Genomic DNA, 25546 nt, shown 5'->3' on the forward strand with positions numbered 1-25546 from the left:
TATGTGGGTCTATTTCTGAATTTCCTGTTCTGTTCCACTGAACTGTCTATTCTTTTGCCAATAACACATTATCTTGATTACTGTAGCTTTATAGTAAATCTTGACATTGCGTAGTGCCAGTCCTCCAAGTTTGTTCTTTTCCTTCGATATTACATTGGCTATTCTACATCTTTTGCTTCTCCATGTAAATTTTAGAATTACTTTGTTGACATACACAAAATAACCTGCTGCTATTTTGATTGGGGTTGCATTGTATCTACAGATCATATTGGGAAGAACTAACATCTTGACAATATTGAGCCTTTCTATCCATGAACCTGTAGTATTTCTCATGTAATATCTCATTTATTTAGTTCCTTAATTTTGTTCATCAGAATTTCCTAGTGTTCCTCACATAGGTCTTGTACATGTTTTGTTAGATTTATTTTTTTAATTTTTATTTATTTATGATAGTCACACAGAGAGAGAGAGAGAGAGAGAGAGAGAGAGAGAGAGGCAGAGACACAGGCAGAGGGAGAAGCAGGCTCCATGCACCGGGAGCCCGACGTGGGATTCAATCCCGGGTCTCCAGGATCGCGCCCTGGGCCAAAGGCAGGCTCTAAACCGCTGCGCCACACAGGGATCCCATGTTTTGTTAGATTTATACAAAAGTATTTCATATTTGGGTAGTGCTAATATAAATTACACTGTATTTTTTATTTTTATTTCAAATTTTACTTGTTTATTGCTTATATTTAGGAAAGCAATCGACTTGGTATATTAATTTTGTATCCTCCAGCCTTGCTGTAACTTACTAGTTCCAGTTTAAAATTCTTTCAAATTTTCTACATGATGATTGTGTGAAGATGACTGTGTCTGTATATATGTGTTATATATTCCTTTCCAATCTGCATATCTTTATTTCATTTTCTTGTCTAGTTGTATTAGCAATGACTTCTAGTATAATGTCGAACAGTTGTGGGAGTTAACCTCCGTAACATATTACCAATAATAATGGGAAAGTCACATTTCTCACCATAAATTATGATGCTAGGTGTAGATTTTTTGTAGCTATTCTTTATCAAGTTGAGGAAGTTCTCTTCTATACCTGGCTTAGCTATGGATTTTAAAAACCATGCTTTTCTAAGTCTTTATTAGTTCTAGTAAATCATTTTCCAGTTGGTTCTCTTATATATATTCTAGATAGCTAATTATATCATATGCAAATATTGACAGATTCTCCCTTAAAAACATACTTGAAATATGTTTTTAAAGTTTTTCTTCAGTACAGTATGTGAATCTTTCTGTTGCTGGCTCTTCATTTTAGATCAGATGTTACAACATACAAGATGATAATTGTTTTAACATATATATATATATATATATATATATATATATATATATATAATATATTTTCTTTTGTGATGTGTAGTCCTTGTTAGAAATTGTTAATTTGTGGTTAAAAATAATAAACATTTTTAATTGAAGTTTCTACGATAATGGATTTGTGAATATCTAAATTTTAATCAGTTTTTGCTATATACACTTTGAAACTCTTGTTAGGTGGATAAAGTTTCTGGACTACTATATTCCTTCAGCAGTATTATTCATGTTATCAATATAAATTGCTTTATCTTTTTTATGATTAAAAAATTCAATTTCCATTTTTTACCAAAATTATACATGTACATAATTTTAAAAATCAGATAGTATGGCAAGAAGCAAATTCTTGTCTCACATTCCCCCAAGTAATGTTCCAAGATGTTGAAATTCTCTAGTTGATTTTTCTCTTGTTGCATTTTAAAGCAGCGTGCTTAATTACAATATTAAACTTTTCAGTTTATCTCTTGATTTCTTGCAGAAAAATAAAGGTTTTTATCTGTTAAAGTGAGACTCACAGCACTCCTCTATACACATACTTTCCTAACTTCTCAATTGAGATATATCACAATTAAATTAAGTCATTACTTACCTTAGTGTCTACATAATTACTGTTCACATCTGAGAAAAAGTCAATTTTATGTAGTATTTGATATCTTGTTCAACTTTTAATTTTTTTCCTGTTAATTTCCCCCCAGAGCAAATAAATAAAGGCTTTCCATGCAATGTCACTAAATCATCTCCAGACTCTCATCTGAGCTGCAAATCTTCTTTCATTACTGTTAACATCTATCAGATGAGTCTATCAGAGGCAGTTTTTATTGTTGTTGAGGCATCTCTCCAGGAAGTGTCTTTTTCCTTTAACTAGAATCCAGTTGATAGGTTTCTAGGCCTATTTTGTAGCTATTTTCCTAGAGATTTCCTTTCCAGAACCCATCAATTATCTTTTTAAATTGCCAATAGCTGTTTTTTATTACCTAAGTGTTCTTTTGCTTTTTATAGCATCCTAGTCTTCCTTAATGCATACAGTAAGCTATTAACATTTCTAAACAAACTAATTATGTATTTCAAGGTCTTCTTCTGCCTCTTGAATAATATTGATTTCTTCTGAGTTCTTCCATTTTGTTCTCTGACTCTCATGGTGGCGATTTTCCTTCAGTATTTTCTGACCTTGGGTGTCTGTTCTTGTTCAGCAACTGGAAGCTCTGTACATACTAGATCTGTCACAGGTAGGCTTTACTCTTGATGAGAAGGTAGCAAGGTGGCTTTCTTTTGGGTGACTCTCAAATGTTGTTATCTACAGAGTGTCTTATCTTGGGCCAGTGTCAGTATTCTACTTGGGAACTATAAGCTTGGCTGCCAATTGTACAAGTTGAAAAGAATCCTCAGTTTCCCCTTGCCTGGGCCAGCTCTGGGCACACAGTCACTGTTTCTCCATAGAGGCTGATATTCTCTCCCTGGTACCCACAGTGATAATTGGTGCATGATTTTAGGGTTCAATCCACTTAAATGTCTCTCCTGTCCCATACTGTAAACAATTACCTTATTGATTGTTGGAAGACACTCCATTCCTTAGTATCTTCTGCCTCTAGGCATGGGGCACTGCTACATTTATAGCAATGCTCAGCAAATTAGCTTATGTTCTGGCTTTCTGTAAGCATTCTGTTTTTCAGAGGTAACTTAGCTTTGGGGATTCATTGAGAGTTTCCCTTTTTTCAGGGTATATATAGATCTTTAAAAATATTTTTTCTTTCACTTCTGGAAATCAGGGGAGAACTGGACCCTTACCTTTATTTTTTTCAGTGTGCATCTTAATTGGCATTCTGAAGGACATTCTGAACATTTAACAGTTTTTATTATAATTCCTTGTAGATTATTTGTCTGTGTTTTGTCTATTTTCATATCAATATATTTAGACTCTATAAGGTGATCAATAGTGAGCTTTTTTAATTTTTATATTTGTGGAAAATGCTTTTCAGAGTCATTCCCTTTTTATTTAGTTATCTTATTTTCACGGTAATTTGGTATCTTGGTGTAATCAATTTTGCCAACATTTTCCTTTATAGATTATTTGCAAGTAGCTGATACATTTACAATTGTTTTCTTTAGTTTTTCTTGTAATATAGGCTTTAAATATTCTTACTTATCTTGAAATTATTTTGAGATTTTCTTGTCAAATATGAGTCTATTCCCCCTCAAATTTTCAAATTGTTAAATAGTTGGCTTGATAGTAACTGTATCAAATATCAGTGATTTTCTCTTTATTGTCATGTATGAAATTGATTTGTAAAGTATGCTATATTTCTGTGCTTTCTGTTATTTTTGTTCATATATTTATTTGTTTCATGCCCATATTCATTATATATTAATCATTTTTATTTTTAGTAATTCATTGGCTGATCTCACTTCATTTTCTTCTTTTTTCAATTTAATACTTTTCCTTTTATATAGTATACAACTGTTCTGAGCTAAGTTTGTAAAAATTAAAGGATAAATAAAACTTGTCTCTTGTCTTCAAGGAGTACACAGTCTTGTAGGGTAGAGTCAGTTCATACTGAGAAGTTCCAAGAAAACTCCTTTGAAAGCTTAAGTTGAAAAGAAGGAATATGCTTTAGAAGGAGAAGCTTAAATCTCAATGTTTAAGCAGAACTTCACCAGGGCAATGAGTGGATAAGCCAAAAGGAAACTACCAATGCACAAAGATGAGGATAGATGCACAAACAAGAATGGCTGTAGCATAGAGTGAGAGTGTAGAGAGTATTGAGAATGAGGCTGGAGAGTTGAGTTGGAGCACTACTACTGTTTTATAATTCTAATTGAATTTTGTAATAGTTTAGTAAAATTCAAAACACCTCTATTAAGTCCTCTTTATCAGGGTCACATTAAATATATTATGTGTTCCATAAATAAGTATTGAGTTGAATTGAGTTCTAAATATGTTGCTTGTTGAAAAATGGGGTAGGTAAAAATAATAAAATGTTATATATAGGCTGGTTCTTTAACAGTATCAAAAACCTAAGGCTATATAGTAAATTCAAGATGTGGTGTTCCTTTTCAAAGATGAAACTCACAGAAGAAAGATTACCCTCTTCAAGAATAATTAGCCAGCTTTAAGACAGGGAACATAAAATCAATTTCCCTGATTTTGCTGAAGCTTTCTCTGTAATTCTCATTAGTATGTGGTCCACTACAAAAATAAGGATTAGTTCCGTTAACCAGCAGAGCTCTATGGAAAAGGAGCCATTCTGCACAGCAATAAGGAGGAAATGGAAGCAAGAAAGATAACAGATAGAAGTAGACTAATTGCTCTAGAACATTGATAGTGCAATGAAAAAATTAGAATGTAGCCTGGGAAACGATATGGGCATATGAAGAATTGCCTCATACTAAGTCCTAACTGTGCTTAGAAGACAAAAGGGAATAATTCAGGAGAGATGGGGAGGTTAAATGCTTTAAAGAAGGGAGATCCACTTTAGAACATGAGTTTTTAAGAAAATATGAAATGGTTTGTTCCAAAACACAGAGGGGAAGAGGGAGCACTTCTTCCTGATAGAATGGCAGCAAGGATAAAATTAGAAGATGTAAAGAAAGAGAAAGAAAGAGATGTTGAGGAATAGATGGCAGAGAGCCACACAACTTTCATGGATGGCTTTGACCTTCTAAATAAGTCTATCCACAGGACATCTGCACCAGAATCACCAGGGAGTGCTGCATATAAATTCAGCACCCTGGATAACTCTCATTGGAACCCAGGAAGCTGTACTATCAGGATATTCTATCTAAAGTTTGAGAACCATGGTTCAAAAGAAGTAAAAGGTTATCTGCAGGATATGGTTACATGATTGGGAAAGCATTCATGTTTTAGAAAGACAGTGAAAGATGTGGGTGGGCAACAGAGAGAATTGAACTATTAAGCACAGGCTAGTGGAGTTGAGAGGTAGGAATTTGTGTTGGTGAGGCTGGTTCAGCCCCAGAGTATGGTTAAATGTGCTTCCATGGCTTCTTTTAGGATAAAGTGTTTCCACTTACAAACTCTGTTACCACTTTTTTAATTTGTCAGGGCCCAGAGAAAATTGCTAAAGCAGGCTGCTGAATCAAGGACATGAAGAAAACTTGAGCAATTTTCCTTCTTTGGGGCTTAAAGAACACCCCTTTCTTGGCAGGCAGAGTTAATGGCACTGATTGCTACATAAAATCCTGTGGATTTGTTTTTTCAGAATTTTAGTTTCACATATTTATGATGAACTCTGCCAACATGTCAGGCCAGACTTCCCTCTGCTGGTTGTGGCTCCATTCCATTAGATGCTTCTGCTCTACCTGCATATAACCCAAGACAGGTGACTGCCCCTGTGTGAAAGAAAACAAAAGTTATAAGAACGTAGTGTAGGTCATTGTCTTTTTTCTCTTTTTATACACAATCTGTATCAGCAACCTCCTAACTGGTCTCCAGGCTACCAGCCTCTTCCTTCCCCAGATCATCAGTGAACCTTTTTTGACACAGACTGACAACTAAACAAACGATGAAATATTTGTGATACAAATGGTAAGTGCTGTGAGTACTCATGGCTGTAAAGTTTCCCCATCACCACAGACTGAAGTCCACAAACAAATTAGAGATGCATGAGTTTTTTTGCAATGTGTCTTATCTTCAACCACTGCCTCCCACCATTCCTGCCTCCCATGTCCCAGGGAAACAACCATCATGCTTGTGTCTGTATGCTATGCACCGTTGCCTGTGACTAAAGTGTTTTCTTCTAGTTTAGTTGCTCTGCTTCCTGTTGCCTCCCCACAGGAGATGTACTTAAATGTCATCCCTTCTCTGAAGCTCTCAGGGTCTACTACTCTAAGGCAGGATTAATTGTTTTTTCCTCTGGATTGCACAGTACTTTATACAAATATCAACTGCTACATTTAGAGCATTACGTTGTCCTCATTTATCTTTTTGTTTTCACAATTGGACCTGAATTTCTTAAGAACAAAATGGGGTCATTAAATGTTAAATTGCCCGGTGTCTGACACATTGGATGTATGCCACCAATTTTAGTTGAATACACTTGAACCAGAGATCCTCTTTTTTATGGAATCCAAACTGAAAGAACATAGGAAAGTAGAGTTCTTTGGAGCAAGCAGTGTAGACAACTCTGTCGGCATCATTTTATAATAGTAACAAGTATTTCTTTTTCCATGTAATATTGTAGTTATAGTATCAGTTAATCTGAATACTTCTAGGATCATAGAATTTCAATGGGAAGAAGTATCTTTCAGGTGGTTCCTTTGATTTGCAGGTGAAGAAACCAGTCCTGTGCTTATATTACTGCACAAATAGTTTTTTTAAAAAGATTTTATTTGTTTATTCATGAGAGACACATTGAGAGAGGGGCAGAGACAGGCAGAGGGAGAAGCAGGCTCCATGCAAGAAGCCTGTGGAATCCCAGGAATCTGGGATCATGTCCTGAGCCAAAGGCAGATGCTCAACCCGCTGAGCCACCCAGGCATCCCTGCACAAATAGTTTTTATCAAAATCTTATCCAGTGGGGTGCCTGGGTCATTTGGTCAGTTAAGTGTCTGCCTCCAACTCAGGTCATGATCCCAGGGTCCTGGGATTGAGCCCCACATCGGGGCTCCCTGCTCAGCAGGGAGTCTGCTTTTCCCTTTCCCTCAGTCCCTCCCCATTCTTGGGCTCTCGCTCACTCTCTCTCTCTCTCAAATGAATAAATTAAAAAATTCTTAAATTAAAAAAATTCTTATTCAACAACCTTTGTGAATTCATAAGTATTAAACCATTTTTACATTCCAGGCAAATTATTCTGGGAGAACAAAATGTACAGCACATTTTAGTTTAGAAGGAGTTCCATTAAGGAATCTTAACCTGAATTTAAGATTGTTGGGGTTAGGGAAAGCCAAGCTCCTTGATGAGAAATAATTGGTAAGTTCAAAGAAGATTTTAAATATAAGTGAAGCATTTTTCATGCTCCCCCCCCCCCCCCCGATAATGTGAAGTATCAGGACCATCAGAAGAACAATAAAGTGGTTGGAGGAGTTCCTTTTCTCAAGGTTTAATTGAGCCTCTTCTTTTTCTTTAATAGGTTTCAGAATCTACTGTGGTCCAGAAAGACATTTGTGGACAACATGAAAATCTATAACCACAGTTATATCTACATGCCTGCCTTTTCTATGAAGACAGGAACAGAGCCATCTCTCCGGGTTTATTATACACTCTCAGATGTTGGTGCCAATCAAACAGTGCTCTTCGCCAACCCCAATTTTCTGCGTAGCATTGGAAAGTTCTGGAAAAGTAGGGGAATCCATGCTAAGCGCTTGTCCACAGGACTCTTTCTGGTGAGTGCAGCTCTGGGCCTCTGTGAAGAGGTAGCTATTTATGGGTTCTGGCCCTTCTCTGTGAATATGCATGAGCAGCCCATCAGCCACCACTACTATGATAACGTCTTGCCCTTTTCTGGCTTCCATGCCATGCCAGAGGAATTTCTCCAGCTCTGGTATCTTCATAAAATCGGTGCACTGAGGATGCAGCTAGACCCATGTGAAGACACTTCACTTCAGCCCACTTCCTAGGGACCATGGAAAAAGAAAGAACTGAGCCCAGGGTATTTTTGTTAGGTTTTCTACATGACTCCAAAAGGAATGGTCAAGTCATTTCATGGATACACATGGGCCACATGGAAAAACAAAATAAAACAACTACGAAAAACCAAGAGAAACTCCACTTTGGATGTTGGCTTGGAGGACAAATAAGAAATGAAACATCCTGTGAAATATTTTGTAGCACATTGTGGATTTGCAACTAGTAACATGCTGGTGAAATGCTGTTGGTAAAGCACGTTTACATGGTTCAAAGCTAGAAGACGCAGTTCGCAAGACAGAACTCCAGTTGTTGAAGCTGAAGAATTAATCAAGGTAGAATAAAGGAAATGCTGGACAAAGTGTTATGGATTATCAACACAATCTGGCTTTAGAGAAAAACCTATCTTGTATCTTAGAACCATAGGTTTTTAAAAAATTATTATTTATTTTTGCCCTATTTAGGGGCAGTGAGTGGGTGATGAGGTAGATAAAAAGAAAATTCCTTACTGAGTAATAAAGATAACAAAACACTACAGCTAGTTCTTGTGATTTGTTGAACCAAGTCTATGTTAACTCTAGTTTCCCTCCATTTAAAAAATGTTGAATAAGAATTGCTTCCTCCCCTTTTGTCAAGTCTACTTAGAGGATGCGAAGCATTGTTGAATTTAGACTGTGTTGATTCATAGTCTGATTAACATGAGCCACTTTCCCTCCTTCTCAGAATTGAGGGCATAAACTCAATTTTAGGTCTGCATTATTTAAGCCTGTTCATATTATTATGTTATTTTAGTGCAGAAAGACTGCAAATGTGAGTGCGTTATTTATTTGCAAATTGGCATAATTGTCTTCTTAATTTAATTATCAGAGATAAAGCACAATGATGTAAAGTTTAGTCTGGAAACAGGACTGGAAAGCACATCCCTTTTCTATCTACTATGGTATATTCACTCCAAGATACACGCACACAAGTAAAACATGTGTATTTATGTACGCACACTCACACATACACACAGTTAAACAAAGCTCATCCCCATGCAGCTAAGAAAGTTGAACCCACATGACTTAGGATGGCAAAAATCTGTAACCATTGTTGGAGAGCTACATACAGATGTATATTGTGTACTACACATCACTACACCTTGATATAAGACAAGCCAGCTGACAGGTTGCTGCTCATAATGCTCACACTAGCATGACCCCCAAATGCTTACCCAAAATGAGCAGAATTGTTTTACTCATTCTGACTCTCCCTAACATCTCACACATCATGAATGAACCATGTATTGAGCATGGTCACACATGCGTGGTTCATACAAGCAAAGGGATGTGAATTCATAGATGTTGATTCCCTTGGTAGTAGCAGGTAAGGCTACTTAGAAAACTTTTTACATAAGCTTTGACAAACTGCAAACAAACTCTACTAACAGATTATAGGCAGTTAAATATGTTTACATGTATGAGGAAGGTAAAGGGAGCCTCTTACTGTCTTTGTGCTTTGGAATGCCTTAATCTAAAAGGAGACACTAGAAATCACTCTTTTTATTCTTTTCAATGTACCAAAATATAGATAAGTTATGCTAAACATTCTACTTCATTTTTAATGGTAGAAACTTAGTTTACCATATAAATTAAAACAGGTGGCAGGTTTTGGTGGGTTAATTTAAAAGACATTGAGAAAACAAAGCCCTTGGGAAAATTCTGTTTCACCACCAGAATAGATGGTTTCTAAGTAAGATTAAATTTTGAGGTTATCATAGAAATCAGTTAAAAAAATGACTGCTTGACATAACAGATTATATTGATCCTTAGAAAGTTAAGAATTTGAGAATATTGATTCTGTACAGAACTGATTTGTTATTTTAATCCTATATGCCAGCAAAAATGTAATGAGAATTACTGTGAGTAAGCTGTGTTAAATACTCACTGGATGTGAAACCTTAAACCTATTTCCTTTTTAGAGCCATTGTTATTATTTAATAATTACCTTAATAAGGAATACATTTTTACCTATACATGTCATCAAAGATATAAAAGGGCTAATGAAAAACACATGCCACACAAATTAGTACTTTAACTGATAAAATTGTTCAAATGTGAGTAAAGAGCTCCATAAAGCCCATGCGTCACAGTTCCACTGAAGCTGCTATTTGGAAATTGTACATCTTGTTACGATTTCTGGGATAGATTTATACAATAAGTTATGCAATTTTTAGACTGTGAATTTGTGGCTTCTGAAAGGCAGAACAGAAATGGCCCAAGATGATAATGTTCAATTAGACCAGTACTTCTCAACTGGGGTGTTTCCCCTCCCCCATCTGGTGACTTTCAGCAGTGTGTAAAGACATTTTTGATTGTCATGATTTGGAGGGTGCTACTGGCATCTAGTGGACAGAAGCCAGGAATCCTGCTAAACATCCTACAGTGCAGAGGTCAGCTCCCCCACCCCCAGCAAAGAATTACCCAGTCTAAAATATTAACAGTGTCAAGGTTGAGAAACCCTGAATTAGACCAAAAGAATACTTTGCTCCAAACTGTCTTCACTTAAGGATATATATACACACTGACATCATTTGAAATATGACTACAGTTAAATGAGAATGTGTTCTTAGAGTAGATTGCAGTTGGTATTATTTTATACTAACAACTCATAGGTATGCCATACATATTGCCTTTTTCATGGTTAGATGTATCTAGACAAGGAGTGTGACTGTGCTTGTGTGTGTGTACACATATGTATTGTGGCATAAAGTTATGCGTATCTATCCTTACTGAAATATATGTGTTCCTAAGTGAAGATCTTTCCAGTATTATCTGGCAGAGTAGTCTGGAATACTCTATTACTATTAGGAAGTTGAAATCTAAGCACCTATTATTTTATTTTGTTTATCTGGAATTGGGCCTCATACTTTGACGAATTTGGTCAATTATGTTTTAATACTACTGACCCTTAACATTAGCTCAGAAGATACTCAGATTATGGGAGACACAGTCAGTAAGAAAATATTTCATTACTTTCAACGCATCTGCCTGGAGAGGATGTCACCCTCTAATTTTTTTTAAAAGGTTTTATTTATTTATCTATGAGAGACACAGAGAAAGAGGCAGAGACATAGTCCGCAGGGACCTTGAAGCAAGACTCAATCCCAGGACCCCAGGATCATGACCTGAGCCAAAGTCAGATACTCTGAGCCATCCAGGCGTCCCATTGGTCTAATTTTTAAATTTGCTTTTTATTGACAAAAATTAGGCTGCTCCATGGGGGCAGTAGAAGATATGAGGAAACTGAAAATGGATACCTGATAGGATTTTTACCTTTTATCAGTCCCAATTTAAGAATTGCATTGAAAAAAAAAAAAAAGAATTGCATTGATGCTAAGGATCATGAATAAGGTGACCTCTGTTTAATTTTAATTACACTTCAGTAAAATTAAGATGAGTGAAGGATGAAATCATTCTCTAAGCTAGAAAAGTGATTTTTTTATATGAAAGATTTTTATATGGAAGAAGAAAATGGATACCTATGCTTTATGTAGAGTCTGACCAACAGTTTATTTTCTTTACTTTTACTTTTTAGATTTTTAAAATTTATTTGAGAGAGCGAGAGTATGAGTGAGAGAGACAGAGAAGGAGCAGAGGGAGAAAGAAAGGGAGAAGCAGCCTCCCCACTGAGCAGGGAGCCTGATGTTGGGTTTGATCCTGGGACTCTGGGATCATGACCTGAGCAGAAAGCAGACACCTAATGGACTAAACTACCCAGGTGCCTCTGACCAACAGTTTATACAGCACTGTGCATCTAAACTACAATCAATACATGAAGTTAAGTAGTGCCATGGAATTTTATTCCTATATAGTTCACTTTTGTTTTAACAAAGTAAATATTCCAAAATAATAGAAATGACCCCAAATGGTAGATATTCAGACAATACCTGTTTGGTTTTGCAATGTCTCATGTCCTACAAACCTTTTTAGGTTATATGTAAGTTGTACCTGGAGCAATGGACAGCACAGCCTCACAATCTACATGGAAATTAATGCAAGAAATCCCAGGGGTCCAAATTGGACAAAAATATTCTTAGATTAGTCAGAAGCTTTACAGAAGTGGTATATATGATTCCCAAATAGAAAACATATCAAGCACATTTCTTCTGGTCAGCAACTATTCCAGTTTTCTAGTTTATTATATGAAGCTTTCTATTTCTTTGAAAAAAATCAGCCGTCTATCATTTTGAGTTTCATGTTTCAAAATATTGGCCTCGTTAAATTTTTAACTGACAAATCTTTATCAGGAGGGACTTACAAGGAAAAACACGCCACAGTCCACCAACGCCTTTAGGGAATTCTTAATGTGTTGTACAAAACCGTTCCCACCAGAACCAGGTAATAATATCTGCTCTGTTTCTAGAGTGCCAGGGATCAAGGGCTGGAAAGACTTTTGTGAGAACCTGAGGACAAATATGTGGAGGAATAAGGACTGAGAGTAATGTTGTGCTTTTTACTTCCCCCTTCTCAGGCTAGAGGTCTACTCTCAGATTAAGACTTTTTGATGAGCACACGTCAGGAAGTGGTAAACAAGTACAAGGCACCTGAAACTTCGGCCAAACCTCTAGCAAAGTCTGTAGTAACTATAGGTAACTATGACCAGCGATTTGGGTCTGGGTGCCGGGAAGAGGAGGAGGCAAGTGGAAAGGAGGAGAAAACTGTACTCCCAAACTCTCAGAGTACCTAAGGATAAGTCTCTGTGCTTGACCTTGACTTTCCAGCACCATCTATTTCTATCCACTACCAGGGAAAATGGCCTGACAGTTGGGTCAAGCTAGTAGCCTTGTGACTGGAGAGTTGGTGTGGAAATTTGCTGAGAAGCTTAAAATTTTATACTGCCTTAAACCATTTTTTTTTCCTTAAATTTGTGCTCTCTAAATTTGGATGTCCTGTGACTGAATTCTGGTCACCCTGACCTAATTATGGCCCTGTCAGTGATGATTAAAAATGGAGCTTTTTTCCCACTCAGATGAGTTTTCTGAATTCTTGAAGCTAGGGAGATAGCAAATATAGTTGACCCTTGAATGACACAGGTGAGAACTACACAGGTCTGTTATACACAGATTTTTTTTTGATAAATATAGTGCAGTACTGTAAATGTATTTTCCTTATGATTTTATAAATAACATTTTATTTTCTCTAGCTTACTTCATTGTAAGAATATAGTATATTGTACAAAATATGTGTTAATCAACTGTTTATGTTATTGATAAGGCTTCCAGGCAATAATAGGCATAATAGTTATGGAGTAGTTATGTTTTGGGGGAGTCAAAAGTTATATGCAGATTTTTGACTGTATGGCGGGGTTGAGCCTTAGATCCCCGCATTGTTCAGGAGTCAACTATGTTCTATAGTTCTTACATAGTCTCTTTGAAAGCTGAGGAGACTGGTCCAAAAGAATCCTGGAGCCTAGAATGTTTGTTTGTGACTCCGAAAGATGAGGACAGAATATTTAGGTTGAACACTGTAAGATTCCTATTTTGTAAGTGGAAAGAGATTTAGATGAAGCTACAATTGCTGTAGACTTTTTTCTTCCTATCATAAGAAAATGGTTTCTGCTGGCTTTATCCACAGCCTAGGCATGTCTCTTGAATTATTTACATACCTACTAGAGGTGAGAGATTGAACCAAGTGCTTGAAAGGAAAGCTCATTCAAACATAAGACAACCTCTGCTCATCATCACAATAAAGAAAAAGTATGTTTCTGTTTCCTTCTGATTTTCTTCTTTCTGATGCCAACATTTCTGATTTCTTCCCCCTAACAAGGAATAAATAACATTATAAATTGACGTATAATATCTGTGAACATTTGTGTGATAACCAAAGCCCACAACTATAACTTTTTTAAAGCACAAGAGAGGAATTATCTTTTGTTCATGGTCATTTATTTGCCTCCCTCCTCTGTGTTCTTATTGATCTCTGCATTGTGATAAAGTCCTTTCTAATTTTGCGTTCCTATTAAAGCTGTCAGATATAATCAATGATGCAAAGCTGCCTGGGACTTTTATAGAATAATATTCAAATCTATTGATCATGTCTCTTTCTGCTTCTATATAATTAGATTTTCTCGAGTTATTTGTCATTTTAAAAGCATATGTGTTGCGTGATACCAATAAACATCTAAGAGATAAGAGTTTATCCAGGGCAGAGAAAATTTGGAGTCAGATATGTCTGTTTTTCTCTGCATCATAAGTGAAATGGAAAATTGTGATTAAAAAAGGGTTTAACCAAAAAGAAAAAGAGAAAGATAAAATCAGGATTTTAATTGTGAAGGACCCCTGGGAGGGATCTTAGTATGAATCTAAGCTCAGAGTGCAGAGGCTGTTAGTCTTTGGGAGTGCAGTCCCAAGAATAGAACCTTTCAAAACATTTTAAGGAAATGTTAAGGAAACTTTAACATTTTAAAGGAAATATATTGTTATGCAGTTGTTATGGCTCATGATGAAAAGATGCTAGAGGAAGCAGCGTGAGAGCCAGATTGTGAGACACATAGGGAAGAAAATGGAGGAGTGGCACCAGTTTACCTACTTGGGCGCTCCTGCCCATCTCTGAGTCGTGCTTTCCTTGGTGTCAAAGCTAGGATATGTAAACACTGCCATTCTCATAGCCCCTTTTTATCTCCACTTTGACACATACACAAGATTATTATTTAGCTCTCCTGTCATGATGAGGCAGCGATAGTAGAAGGTGTCACTTTGAACATCACCCTTTGAAACATGGCCACCATATGCTATGCATGGTGACAGTTGTAAAGATTTAGATGTGTTTTCTCCCCTCTGTTCTAGTGTAAACACACACAGATACACAGACATAGACACACACACAACACACACACACACACACACACACACCCTTGCATTATTTATTCCCATTGAAAAGAGAAAAATGGCTGATGAGGGTGGGGGTGGCAGAGGGTGCCTTAACTTTGTCTGGCTTGGCTCCCTCTTCCTTCTGTATTTCCTTCCTGTCCCCCTGTCACTTTAAAGGTAGCCATGTGTATTCCAAGTTGTACCTTTACCATCAGCAAGAATTCTTATAAATGTAGTGAAATGTGACTATTTTATATAAATGCACAATAGTATATAGGCCTTGGAGACATCTGATAATGGTATGTAAATATCCTTTGTTGAAGTAGTAGAACCTTCTCATAGAGAGCTCCTTAGGTGATAGCTACAGGAAAACTAAAAATGATTAGATTAAAAATGTTTGTTTCTCCAGCAAACACTAGCATTCATGGAAGCAAAGAAACAGTTTGTTTCTGTTTCTCATTTGCTCTTAAGCACCAATTCTTTGGGCTTTCTTATCCATAAGTGACTATAGACATCCCTCCCATAATATACAGGATTCACCATTTGTGGTGATCGATGGTCACAGGGGTACATCAGAGTCAGAGACACTAGAGGGAAGGGGAGAGAACAGACAAGGAAAGCTCCATTGAAAAGCTTATGTAATTTTTAAAAAGTCTAGAACATTATTAGAACTCTAGTGACCACAATACAGTTGGCCTGAAAAGCTTTGAAAGAGAAACGTTTCTCACTGGTCTCTTTAATTGGATTATTGCACCCTATATATCATTCCGCATGTGTGCAAGCTCTTTTTCAGCAAATTTGCAGACTGGAGGTAAGAGAAAGATAGAAAAATTATTCTTTCTCGTACAATGTGGTTTGACTACCAGGCCATGGATGCAATAATTCTGGAAAAGATTTTTTAGATTAGACTATAAAATTGAACTCACTTTTGAAGTATAGATGAAATTACTTTTTCCTAATAAGACTAAATTCCATTGGCAGGAGGTATGCGGGAAATCAGTGCTCTTCATTTCTTCTTCTTTTTAAAAGTTTCATATAAAAGGTAGCAGGTAAGAAAAAAACTTTAATTGGCACTTTTTATAGTGTGACTTGAAAAAACAGTATCTATCTTGGTTGGTTCTGCTGAGTGGTTTCTACAAAATCTAAATGCGATGTCATAGGAGGAGGTTTGCTGTAAAAACATGTCTTTTTCTTTAGTGTGTTCATTGTAATTATGGCTGGTAGTGAGAAGGTTCAGTAAGTCTCAATTTCTCTACCTCCCTTACTTGGAGAAAATTTGGAAATGTACCCTGTGAATAAAATGATTTTTTTATAGCTTGTGAAGTCTTTTTATTTCCCAGAAGCGTATGGGTAATTCTATTTCCTTTTCTATTCCTCTGTTTTGTATCCATATCAGCTACACTGATTTTTTTTCCTTCTGGATGAAACCTCATGCTGCTTGGTGAGAAAATTATTTTAGAAATACAGAACTCTAAATGCTATGAATAGATTATATGAACAGTGTTGTTACCCTTATGCAGGTAAAAGGCATTATCTATTGGGTGACGTAGAATGAAAATTGAGCGCTTACTTAATGTGAAATATGTACATGAACCTATTTTTTTCCAGCGATAAAATTTTCCCTTTATGTAATGAGTCAGTGGCATCAGTATGTGTGTCCTAGAGATACTTTAATAAATTCCTAACAAGATTCAAAATATTTAGATTCCCCTTCTGCTCATATGGATGACTTTGACAAGCCCGAGTGTGCCTTCTTGTCTACGTTATTTAGATAATTGCTTCAAACTCCCATTTCCCTTGCAATCTAGTGGCCCAGTTATGCCAGGCACTGTCTCAACAGGAGCGACATTAGGAAAAGTGACCTTGATCTATCCTTTATCATACATTTCACCTCCGAAATTGATCAAGGTGCTTTGTATGGATCTCCTTATTAATTCTCTGAGTTCACTCTCACAAAACAGCCTTTTGGGTTACAGCTATTTTAAGAAGGTCATTTCATTACTTAATGGTAAAACTTCATGGTGTTTAGCTGAATCATTCAAGGGTAAAAAAGACAGACTTCTAGTATAAATGTGGGTTACCCTAACCTATTCTCAGACCATATGAGGAAAACAGATTTAACTTGTTTTTACCAACTATCATTAAGTAAAAAAGAAATCTAGATATTACTGAGTTCAAGAACATTCAAAAACAGATATTAAGAATCCAAAAGCATTAATTACTCAAGAATCTCTAAACTTAAAAAGAGGGTAATTACAAGTCACAGACTAGAGTTTTGCTTGAAAACTTATTATTTTGGATATACAGATTCTTGATGATATGAAGAACTAAAGACATAGGATTATTGAACTGAATTTTGTGGGGTTCATTGTGAATGATCTGGAGAACATGGGATGAAGTCAAGGCCATATCTGATTATGCTTAACATGTATAATTCTAAGATGTCATCTAGTTTCTAGGATTTTGAAAAATACGGGAAAACAAAAGTCCTTGTGTTTTCTTTTATAGAGATAGAATTAAAGTTATTTCTTAACCGCACAAGAGTCATGGTTTCCAGGCATGAATTTAAAAAAATCAGTATTTGGGAACTTTCTTATGATAATGTAATCAGAAGTTAGATTATGAGGCAATCAAGAGTTCAATGGTGTCAAGATCTGGAAGATTCCAACTTCTGCCCGTGGGGGAAGAGTGAAAAGTGAGAATAGGAGTGGTTATTTGGTGGGTCACTTTCATCAACATCCCACCAGATGGATTAATGATCTCCTGGGAAATGATTTTCTATTGAGTGTTCAACATTGGCTTTGCTATTACCAGCGGGGCACTCAACAGTGGTCTACCACTTACCACTTCTAAGCCAGGTTACTTGATTCCATGCATAATCTCTGTACCTGGTACCAAAGCTTCTTTGGGTAGAAGGCCATCGACAAAGTAGTGGGGTACTTGAGGAAAGAGATGAACTGGTATCCATTTAACATCCTGTTTTGTCTGGACCTCTTATAAAGACAGGGTGGTTGATTCATTAATCCAGGCTATTGCCTGGAAAGGCCAAGAGTGATTACCAGCACTTTCCATCATGGAGCATGAAGCAATTTGTTCTCACTGAAATAAACATTTATTTTGGATTTGCCTTTCCTGTCCTCAATACTTGTGCCAGTACCACCATCTACCAATCTATGTAATGGATTATGTACCATATAAAGTATATATACAACATGCAACATCCTTTTGGCCAAAAACCACATTTTTTATAGCAAACAGAAAGGAGCTTATGCCTATGGGATTAACAAGTATTATTCTTTACCATATTAAGTAGAACATTCATTGTCAGTGGGAGTAATATTGTCTCCACAAGAGGCAAAAGTTGGTTCTAAGGAGCAAAAAAACCTTAGATCTTACAATAATTCGGGGGGAGAAAAATCTTAAAAGTTCTCTTGAGGGCAAGACAAGGAGGTAAAGAAAAAGGTTAGAGAAATGCTGATCTAGAAGCAGTTGCCTTACAGAACGCTGGCAGGGCCTAATAGAGGCTCATTTTAAGAACCATTTGAGAGACAATATCTTAAGGGGTTGTGGTACCATCTTATAAGACGTGGTGTGTGTTTTGGATAGTGGCTAGTTTTTCTCATATTTAGATACTTGGACAACGTTTAGAATATTTGGATCTGGGCACTAAGGGATGGAAGCAGGAGTGACTCCCACAAATCGTAATATGTTGTGCATCTGTAATGGCTTAATTCAAAATACTTCCCAATTATTTTGTGATTCTTCTTTCACCCATGTGCTTTTAGAAGTATATATTCTAATTGCCAAATATATGGAGAGGGAGGGGTTAGTAGTATCTTTTGTTATATTTTTTAACCTTAATTTTGTCATGATCAAAGAATACACTGTATGCGATTATAACCTTTTGAAGTTTATCAAGACTTGTTTTATGGCTCAGCTTCCATGACTACTTCAAAAGTAGATACGTTCTGCAGTTGCTGTCAGGAGTATACTAAAAAGGTTTATTAGGTTAAGTGCATCTTCACTGACATTTTATCTATTTGCTCTATCGATTACAGAAAAAAGAAGCATTAAATTCTCCAAACATGATATGCCCACTTCTCCTTTAGTTCTATAAATTTTAGCTTTTTATGCTTTGCTATTCTGCTATAAACTACATAAAGTGAGGAATGTGACTCCAGGCCAAACAACCATGCTGATCCTTCGTATGCAATTATTAGGCTTTGCCCAGCAGGCCTCCTGGGGAGAAGCTGTGTTGCCCACACCATCTGTGTATACAGCCAATGCATTGGTCTTCTGGATGAATTGCAGTCGAGGACTCCGGGCCCCTGGGACAGCTACTGCCATATGCAAGTCTGCATTCCTAGCCTACCACTTCGATTTGAAGGCCCCATCAGGTGTCTACACTAAGGAATTTTTCTCCACTTTGACTCCATACTTTTCCACTCCTAGTTCTTTCCTCTCTCCCTTCTGGCCCTCAGGTTCATAGGGAAAATCATTTCATTTAGGGTTCCTTTGCAGTGAGACAATTCCCCCACCTGCAATCCATCTCCCGACTCCTTCCTAGTGCTATTTCACAAGGAAAAATGAAAACCTTAGGAACTAGTGCCTGTTTTTGCCTCCCGTTTGCAATGTCACACTAAGTGAATAAAGACTTGATTATTACTTTTAATTTGGCTCATTGTCCTAATTGACCACTTCAATACCTGATTACTTGAAAGATGCATTTATGACTCTTAAATTCTCTTCACAAATTGACCCTTTATTGATGACATAAATTTATGATATATATATGATAAATAAATATCAAGATAAATATATAAAATTTCTTTCATGGCTTCAGGTAATACTCCTTGTTTTGAAGTCTACTTTAATATTAAGAAAGCCTTATAAGATTTCTTATGCTTAATGTTTTTACAACACATCTCTTCCTATCCTTTTACTTTCCATCTAGTTTATTTCTTTTTCTCTATTTATTTATTTATTTGACAGAGAAAGAGCAAGAAAGCATGAGCAGGTGGGAACAGGGAGGGAGGGAGAAGGAGAAGGAGAAGCAGGTTCCCCACTGAGCAGGGAGCCTGATACAGGACTTTATCCCAGAACCCTGGGACCATGACCTGAGCTGAAGGCAGACGCTTAATCAACTGAACCACCAGGTGCTCCCATCCTAGTGTATTTTTAAAATGCATCTCTTGTAAACACATATAGTTGGGTCTTGGTTAGCTTGGTATCTGCTTTGTCTCTCCCCTTTAACTGAGAACAGTCTAACCCCTTTATATTTAACACAGTTGCTAATATGGTTGGGTTTAAGTATATCATTTTGCTATTTGTTTTATTTTTATTCACTGTGTTCCTTTTTCCATTCATGCTGCTGTCTTACTTTCTTTTACATTAATCATCTGTTTCATTAGTATCTTATTTCATCTCCTCTATTAGCTCTTACCCTATGCTTTTATTGCAGTTCTTGCTCTTGGGATTATAATATGCATTTTTAATCTCAGTATAACTTGAAGTAATATTTACCACCTCACATAAAATAAGTTTACAACAGGATAAGCCACTTTGCTCTGGCCCTCCTGTTTTTTTCTCCTACTGTCACATATATGGACTGAATATTTGTGGCCCTTGCCCCCATGTTCATATGTTGAGGCCCTAATCCCCAATGTGATGGTAAAGTGGGGGTGATGGGAAAGTGAGAGAATTAGGAGTAGATGAGGGCCATGAAGATGGAAGCCTCATGAATGCGTTGAGTACCCTTATGAGTGACAAGAGAGCTTGCTTCCTCTTTCTTCTCTCATCCTTGGGAGGATACAAGAAGTTGGAAGTTTGAAACCTGGAAGAGAGTTTTCACCAGACTTGACCATGCTGGTACCCTGATCTCCGACTTACAACCTACAGAAAGGTGGGAAATAAATTTCTGTTGTTTATAAGCCGCTTTGTTTATGGAATTTTGCTGTAGCTGCCCAAACTGACGTGTATTTTATAAACCTCATGATATAACATTGTTTTTGTTTTAAGTAGGCAGGTAGCTTACAAAAATTATGATATTAAAATATACTTTTTCATATTTACCCCTCATAGTAATTTCATGCTTTATAATCCTGTAGAACTGGTATCATTTCTTGACAGCCCGATGAAATTCCTCCAGTTTCCTTGTAGTGCTGATAGTAAATTCTCTCGGGTTTTGCTTGTCTGAAAATTTATATAACTCATCTTTATTTTTGAAGTATATTTTACTGGATATAGATTTCTAGCTTAACAGTTTTTACTGTTAGCATTTTAAATATGTCATTTCATTCTTTTCTGGTTTGCTTTGTGTTTGATGAGAATTTTGCTAAAATTATCATTGTATTATATGTTATATTTGTTTTTCACTCTCTAATTTCCTTTAGGATTTTTTTTTTCTTTATCTTGGCTTTCAGCACTTTGACAGAGGTTTCACCTTTGGATTTAGCAGTAGCAGAGTCACTAGTTCTAGGTAGCATCAGAATGTGTAAAACTATGTGAGTTCTTGTGTTTTTCAAGTCCAGACTTACTAACCTTTTCATATCAAAATCGTTTTTGGTGGTGGTTTAGTAGGGAGGGGAATGTCAGCCCACATAAATTACTATTGCATATGAGGATTTTTCCAATCCTTTCTGCTCCCATTGACAATAGCTTGACTGGTTGATTATTATTAGTGTTATTTAATAAACAAGTTACCCAATATTTGTATGGGACATGAACATTACACTTTTTAGTTAAAATGGGGTTGGGAAGTTAATACATTTTTAACAACTTTATTTAGGAATAGTTTATGTACCATACAATTTACCCATTGTAAATGTACAGTTTGATTATTTTGAGTAAAATTTATGGTTGTGAATCCATTACTGGAGTCCAGTTTTATAACTGTTCTATCATCCCCCCCACCACCAAATTCCTTAGTTCCACTTTATGGTCAAATCCCTGCTCTCAGCCCAACAATCCTTGATCTGCTTTTGGTCTCTATAGTTTTGTTTTTTTCTGGAAACTTTATGTAATTGGAATAATATAATATATAGTCATTTGCCTCTGACTTCTTTCATTTAACAAATGTTTTTGAGGTTCATCTATGTCATTACATGTGTCAGTAGTTTGTTCCTTTTAATTGGTGAATAGTATTCCATTGTATGCACTTAACACACTTAGCTTATTAATTCAACAGCTAATGGATTTATTTAAGTGATTCCTATTTTGAATAATGCTTTAAACATTTGTGTGCAGATTGCTGATTCACATGGTAAGATTTTCCTTTTAAGAAACTACTAAATTGTTCTGCAAAAGAAGCAATACCATTTTATACCATCCAATGTAAATGTACGTTTGTTTCTTCACATCCTCAACAACAACACTTGGTATTGTTGGTCTTTTTAAAAAAAATAACATTTCAGAGAGTATGTAATGATATCTCTTAGTAGACTTAATGTTCACTTCCTTAATGACTAATGATGCTGAATATGTTTGTGGTGCTTATTAGCCATTTATATATCTCTTTTGGTGAAATATCTATTAAAATCTTTTGCGTTACACATTTGGGAAGGTTCTTATTGAGTTCTTAGATTTAAAAAATACATTTTATACACATATCTTTTCTCAAGTATAATATTAGCAAATATTTTTCCTTGTTTATGAATTGTTTCTTAATTTTCTTAATGGCTTCTCTTGAAAATCAGGAGTTTTTCATTTTGATGAAGTTAATTTTATGTTTTTCCAAGAAGATAGTGCTTTTGATGTTATCTGAAAATAAAGACACAGGTATTTCTTTCTTTTAAATAAGTATCCCTTTCACTTCTTTTTTTTCCCCCTTTCACTTCTTATTCTTACCTTACTACACCAGCTAAAACTGCAAACACAATGTTAAATAGAAATGCTGAGAATGGACATCTTTGCCTTGTTCCTAATCTCAAGTAAAAATATGTTATCTTTCTGGATCTGTATAATGCTAGCTGTAGTTATTTTTGTATATGCCCTTTCCCCAAATAGGAAATTTAATTTCTATTCCTGGTTTCTTGAGGGTTAAATTTATTGAGATGATCATTTTTAGTTCTTTAATCTGTTAGTGTCATGTATTAAAATAATCAATTTTAAGATGTTAAATCAACCTTGCATTGTTGTAATAAACTCTGCTTTCCCATGTTTAAAGTCTTTATGTGTTTCAGGATTTGGTATACTAATATTTTAGTAAAGATTTTGTGTCTGTGCTCATGAAGGATTTTGGTCTGTTTACTTTCCTTGTGATATCTTTCTTTGGCTTTGGTAATAGGGTAATAGTGACTTCATAAAATAGACTAAGATGTGTTTTCTTCTCTACATTTTAAGAGTCTGAGATTCATATTATTTCTTTACCAAATTTTTGACATAATTGACTAGTAAAACCATCTGGGCCTTAGTGTTTTGTTTGTTTGTTTGTTTTTTATGGGAGGAATTTAAATTAGTCATTCAAATTTTTTCCCTTAAAATAGGTATTCTGAATTTCCACAAGTCTGTTTTGTTAACTTGGGTAATTTGTCTAATTCCTTGCCATAAACTTCTATATGATAGTCTATTATTATCCTTTTAATTTCTCTAAGGTCTAGAGTGGTATCTCCACTTTTACTTATACATGTATAGTTTATGTCTTTCTTTTTTCTCCATGGTTAGTGTAGCTAAATTTTAGCAATTATTTTTATCTTTGCAAAAAAATAAATTTTGGCTTCATACATTCTTTTTCTAAAATTTCATTTCATTGGGTTTTTTGCTTCAAGCTATATTATATCTTTCTACTCTTCTTCAGTTTCATTTGTTCCTGGAGGAATAAAGATAATGTGCTATAGTAAACAACAATTACTTCTCGCTCTTAACTCTGGGAATCATTGAAGAGAGAGTAGATTTCAGGCTGGATCTTGAAGAGGAATAGTGCATTGTGATTATGTGTAAATACAAAAAAAAAAATAAGAGCCGATGGAGAAAGACATTCCAGGAAGATGGAATAACACAAGGAATCCAGGCAAGTGCAAAATATAGAGGAAATAATGGATAGTTCATTTTGTGAAATATACCAAAAAGACCATATATAACCACTATAACAATTAATTTAAATGCACTAAAGTCTCCAGCTAAAAGACAAATGTCTCACTTTTGTGTTGGATTTGTCAAATTGGAGTATTGTTTAATTTGTCTAATTTTGTTTCATATATCTTAAAGCTATGTTATTAGGTACAGTTTTAGAACTCTTATATCTTTCTGGTGATTGAATATGTTGAGTTTATTCCAGAATACAAGGAGACTTTAATATTAGATAATAATATAATGAATCACATTAACTTGATTTTAATCATGAAATGTCATGATTGTATCAGTACATTGAGAAAAATCATGAGAAAAAAACAATCATTCCTGATTTTTAAAAATGTTTTTTAAGATTAAGAATAGAAGATATGGGACACCTGGTTGGCTCAGTCGATTAAGCATCTGACTCTTGATTTTGGCTTAGGTCATGATCTCAGGGTTGTGAGATGGAGCTCCACATCGGGCTACATGCTGGGTGTGGAGCCTGCTTAAGATTCTTCTCTCTTCCTCTGCACCTTCCCCTCCTTTATCCCTCCCCCCCCCCCCAAAATAATAGAAGATAATTTTCTTACCTTTATAATGGTATCTACCTTTAAAAAGCATAGCAAAAGGCATTCTTAGTGGTGAAACATTAGAAACCTTCTTTTAAAATAAAGAGTAAGAGAAGGATGACATATTATTCAACATTGTCCTTGAGGATCTAGATGGCACAATAAGAAAGTAAAAAGAAATAAACAAAAATTTGAAAGGGAAATGCAAAACTCTTTTTATGAAAATGATAGGAAACTCAAAATTATCATCTAATTCACCTATCAAAATTTGACAAATTTGTAAAATTAATGCACAAGTTTATCAAGATTACCAGACATAAGATAAACATATGAAAGTCAATTTCACTTTCTATCACCAGTAATAAAGAGTTATAAAATACAATTTGAAAAAATGAAATTATCTACCATAGCAACAAAAATTATGTAATGTCAATCCATAATAAACACAACAAAAGATGCACAGATCTTTTATGGAGTAATTATAAAATGTATTGAAAGACAGTAAAAAAGACGCATGTTAATGGAGGAATGCACTATATTCGTGAACAGAAATTCTTAAAGTTGTTATTGCTCTTAACATTGATCTGGGCCTATAAAGTTTGTTGTATAACTTAACTTGTAACTTATGTGGAAAAGGAAAAAGTCAAGAATAGCCAAGACACGCCAAGTTACTATAGTTGCAGTGAGCTTCTCCTTTACTCTTAAGGTACATTGCTAAGGTACAGTGTTAAGGTACATTGAAAATCAAATTACAATGTGGGTTATGTGAAGCTGTAGGACACCAATTCCAAGTGACTTTTTGCCAGTCTATCATTAGCTCATCCATGACCATCCAAATATTTTCCTGTTTACATACAGTGACATTTTTATTTATTTTATTTTATTTTATTTTTTATTTATTTAATAGTCACACAGAGAAAGAGAGAGAGAGGCAGAGACACAGGCAGAGGGAGAAGCAGGCTCCATGCACCGGGAGCCCGACGTGGGATTCGATCCCGGGTCTCCAGGATCGCTCCTGGGCCAAAGGCAGGCGCCAAACCGCTGCGCCACCCAGGGATTCCTAGTGACATTTTTAAAGACGGTCTCATTCTTAGATTTCATGTTGTAGCTTAAAATTAAATATATAGGGATAATTTT

The 25546-nt window shown here is 35.6% G+C and overlaps 1 protein-coding gene and 1 long non-coding RNA gene across 3 annotated transcripts in view; one reads left to right on the forward strand and one right to left on the reverse strand.

The window, feature by feature from the left end:
• Positions 1 to 16103, forward strand: part of ST8SIA1 (ST8 alpha-N-acetyl-neuraminide alpha-2,8-sialyltransferase 1) — a 151389-nt gene extending 135286 nt beyond the window's left edge. Inside the window, exon 5 of the mRNA XM_025995113.2 lies at positions 7446 to 16103. Coding sequence (XP_025850898.1) covers positions 7446 to 7932 — 487 coding nt within the window. The 3' untranslated portion in view covers positions 7933 to 16103. The remainder of the gene's footprint in view (positions 1 to 7445) is intronic.
• The window catches only part of LOC140599899 (uncharacterized), a 49111-nt gene continuing 29137 nt past the window's right edge, over positions 5573 to 25546 (reverse strand). For both annotated transcript variants that reach the window (XR_012002927.1, XR_012002926.1), the window contains 2 exons: positions 13586 to 13738; positions 5573 to 5706 (listed from right to left, as the gene is read on the reverse strand). This is a non-coding gene — a long non-coding RNA (uncharacterized lncRNA). The remainder of the gene's footprint in view (positions 5707 to 13585; positions 13739 to 25546) is intronic.

Source organism: Vulpes vulpes, chromosome 8 (assembly GCF_048418805.1).
Source record: "Vulpes vulpes isolate BD-2025 chromosome 8, VulVul3, whole genome shotgun sequence".
Taxonomy (NCBI): Eukaryota; Metazoa; Chordata; class Mammalia; order Carnivora; family Canidae; genus Vulpes; species Vulpes vulpes.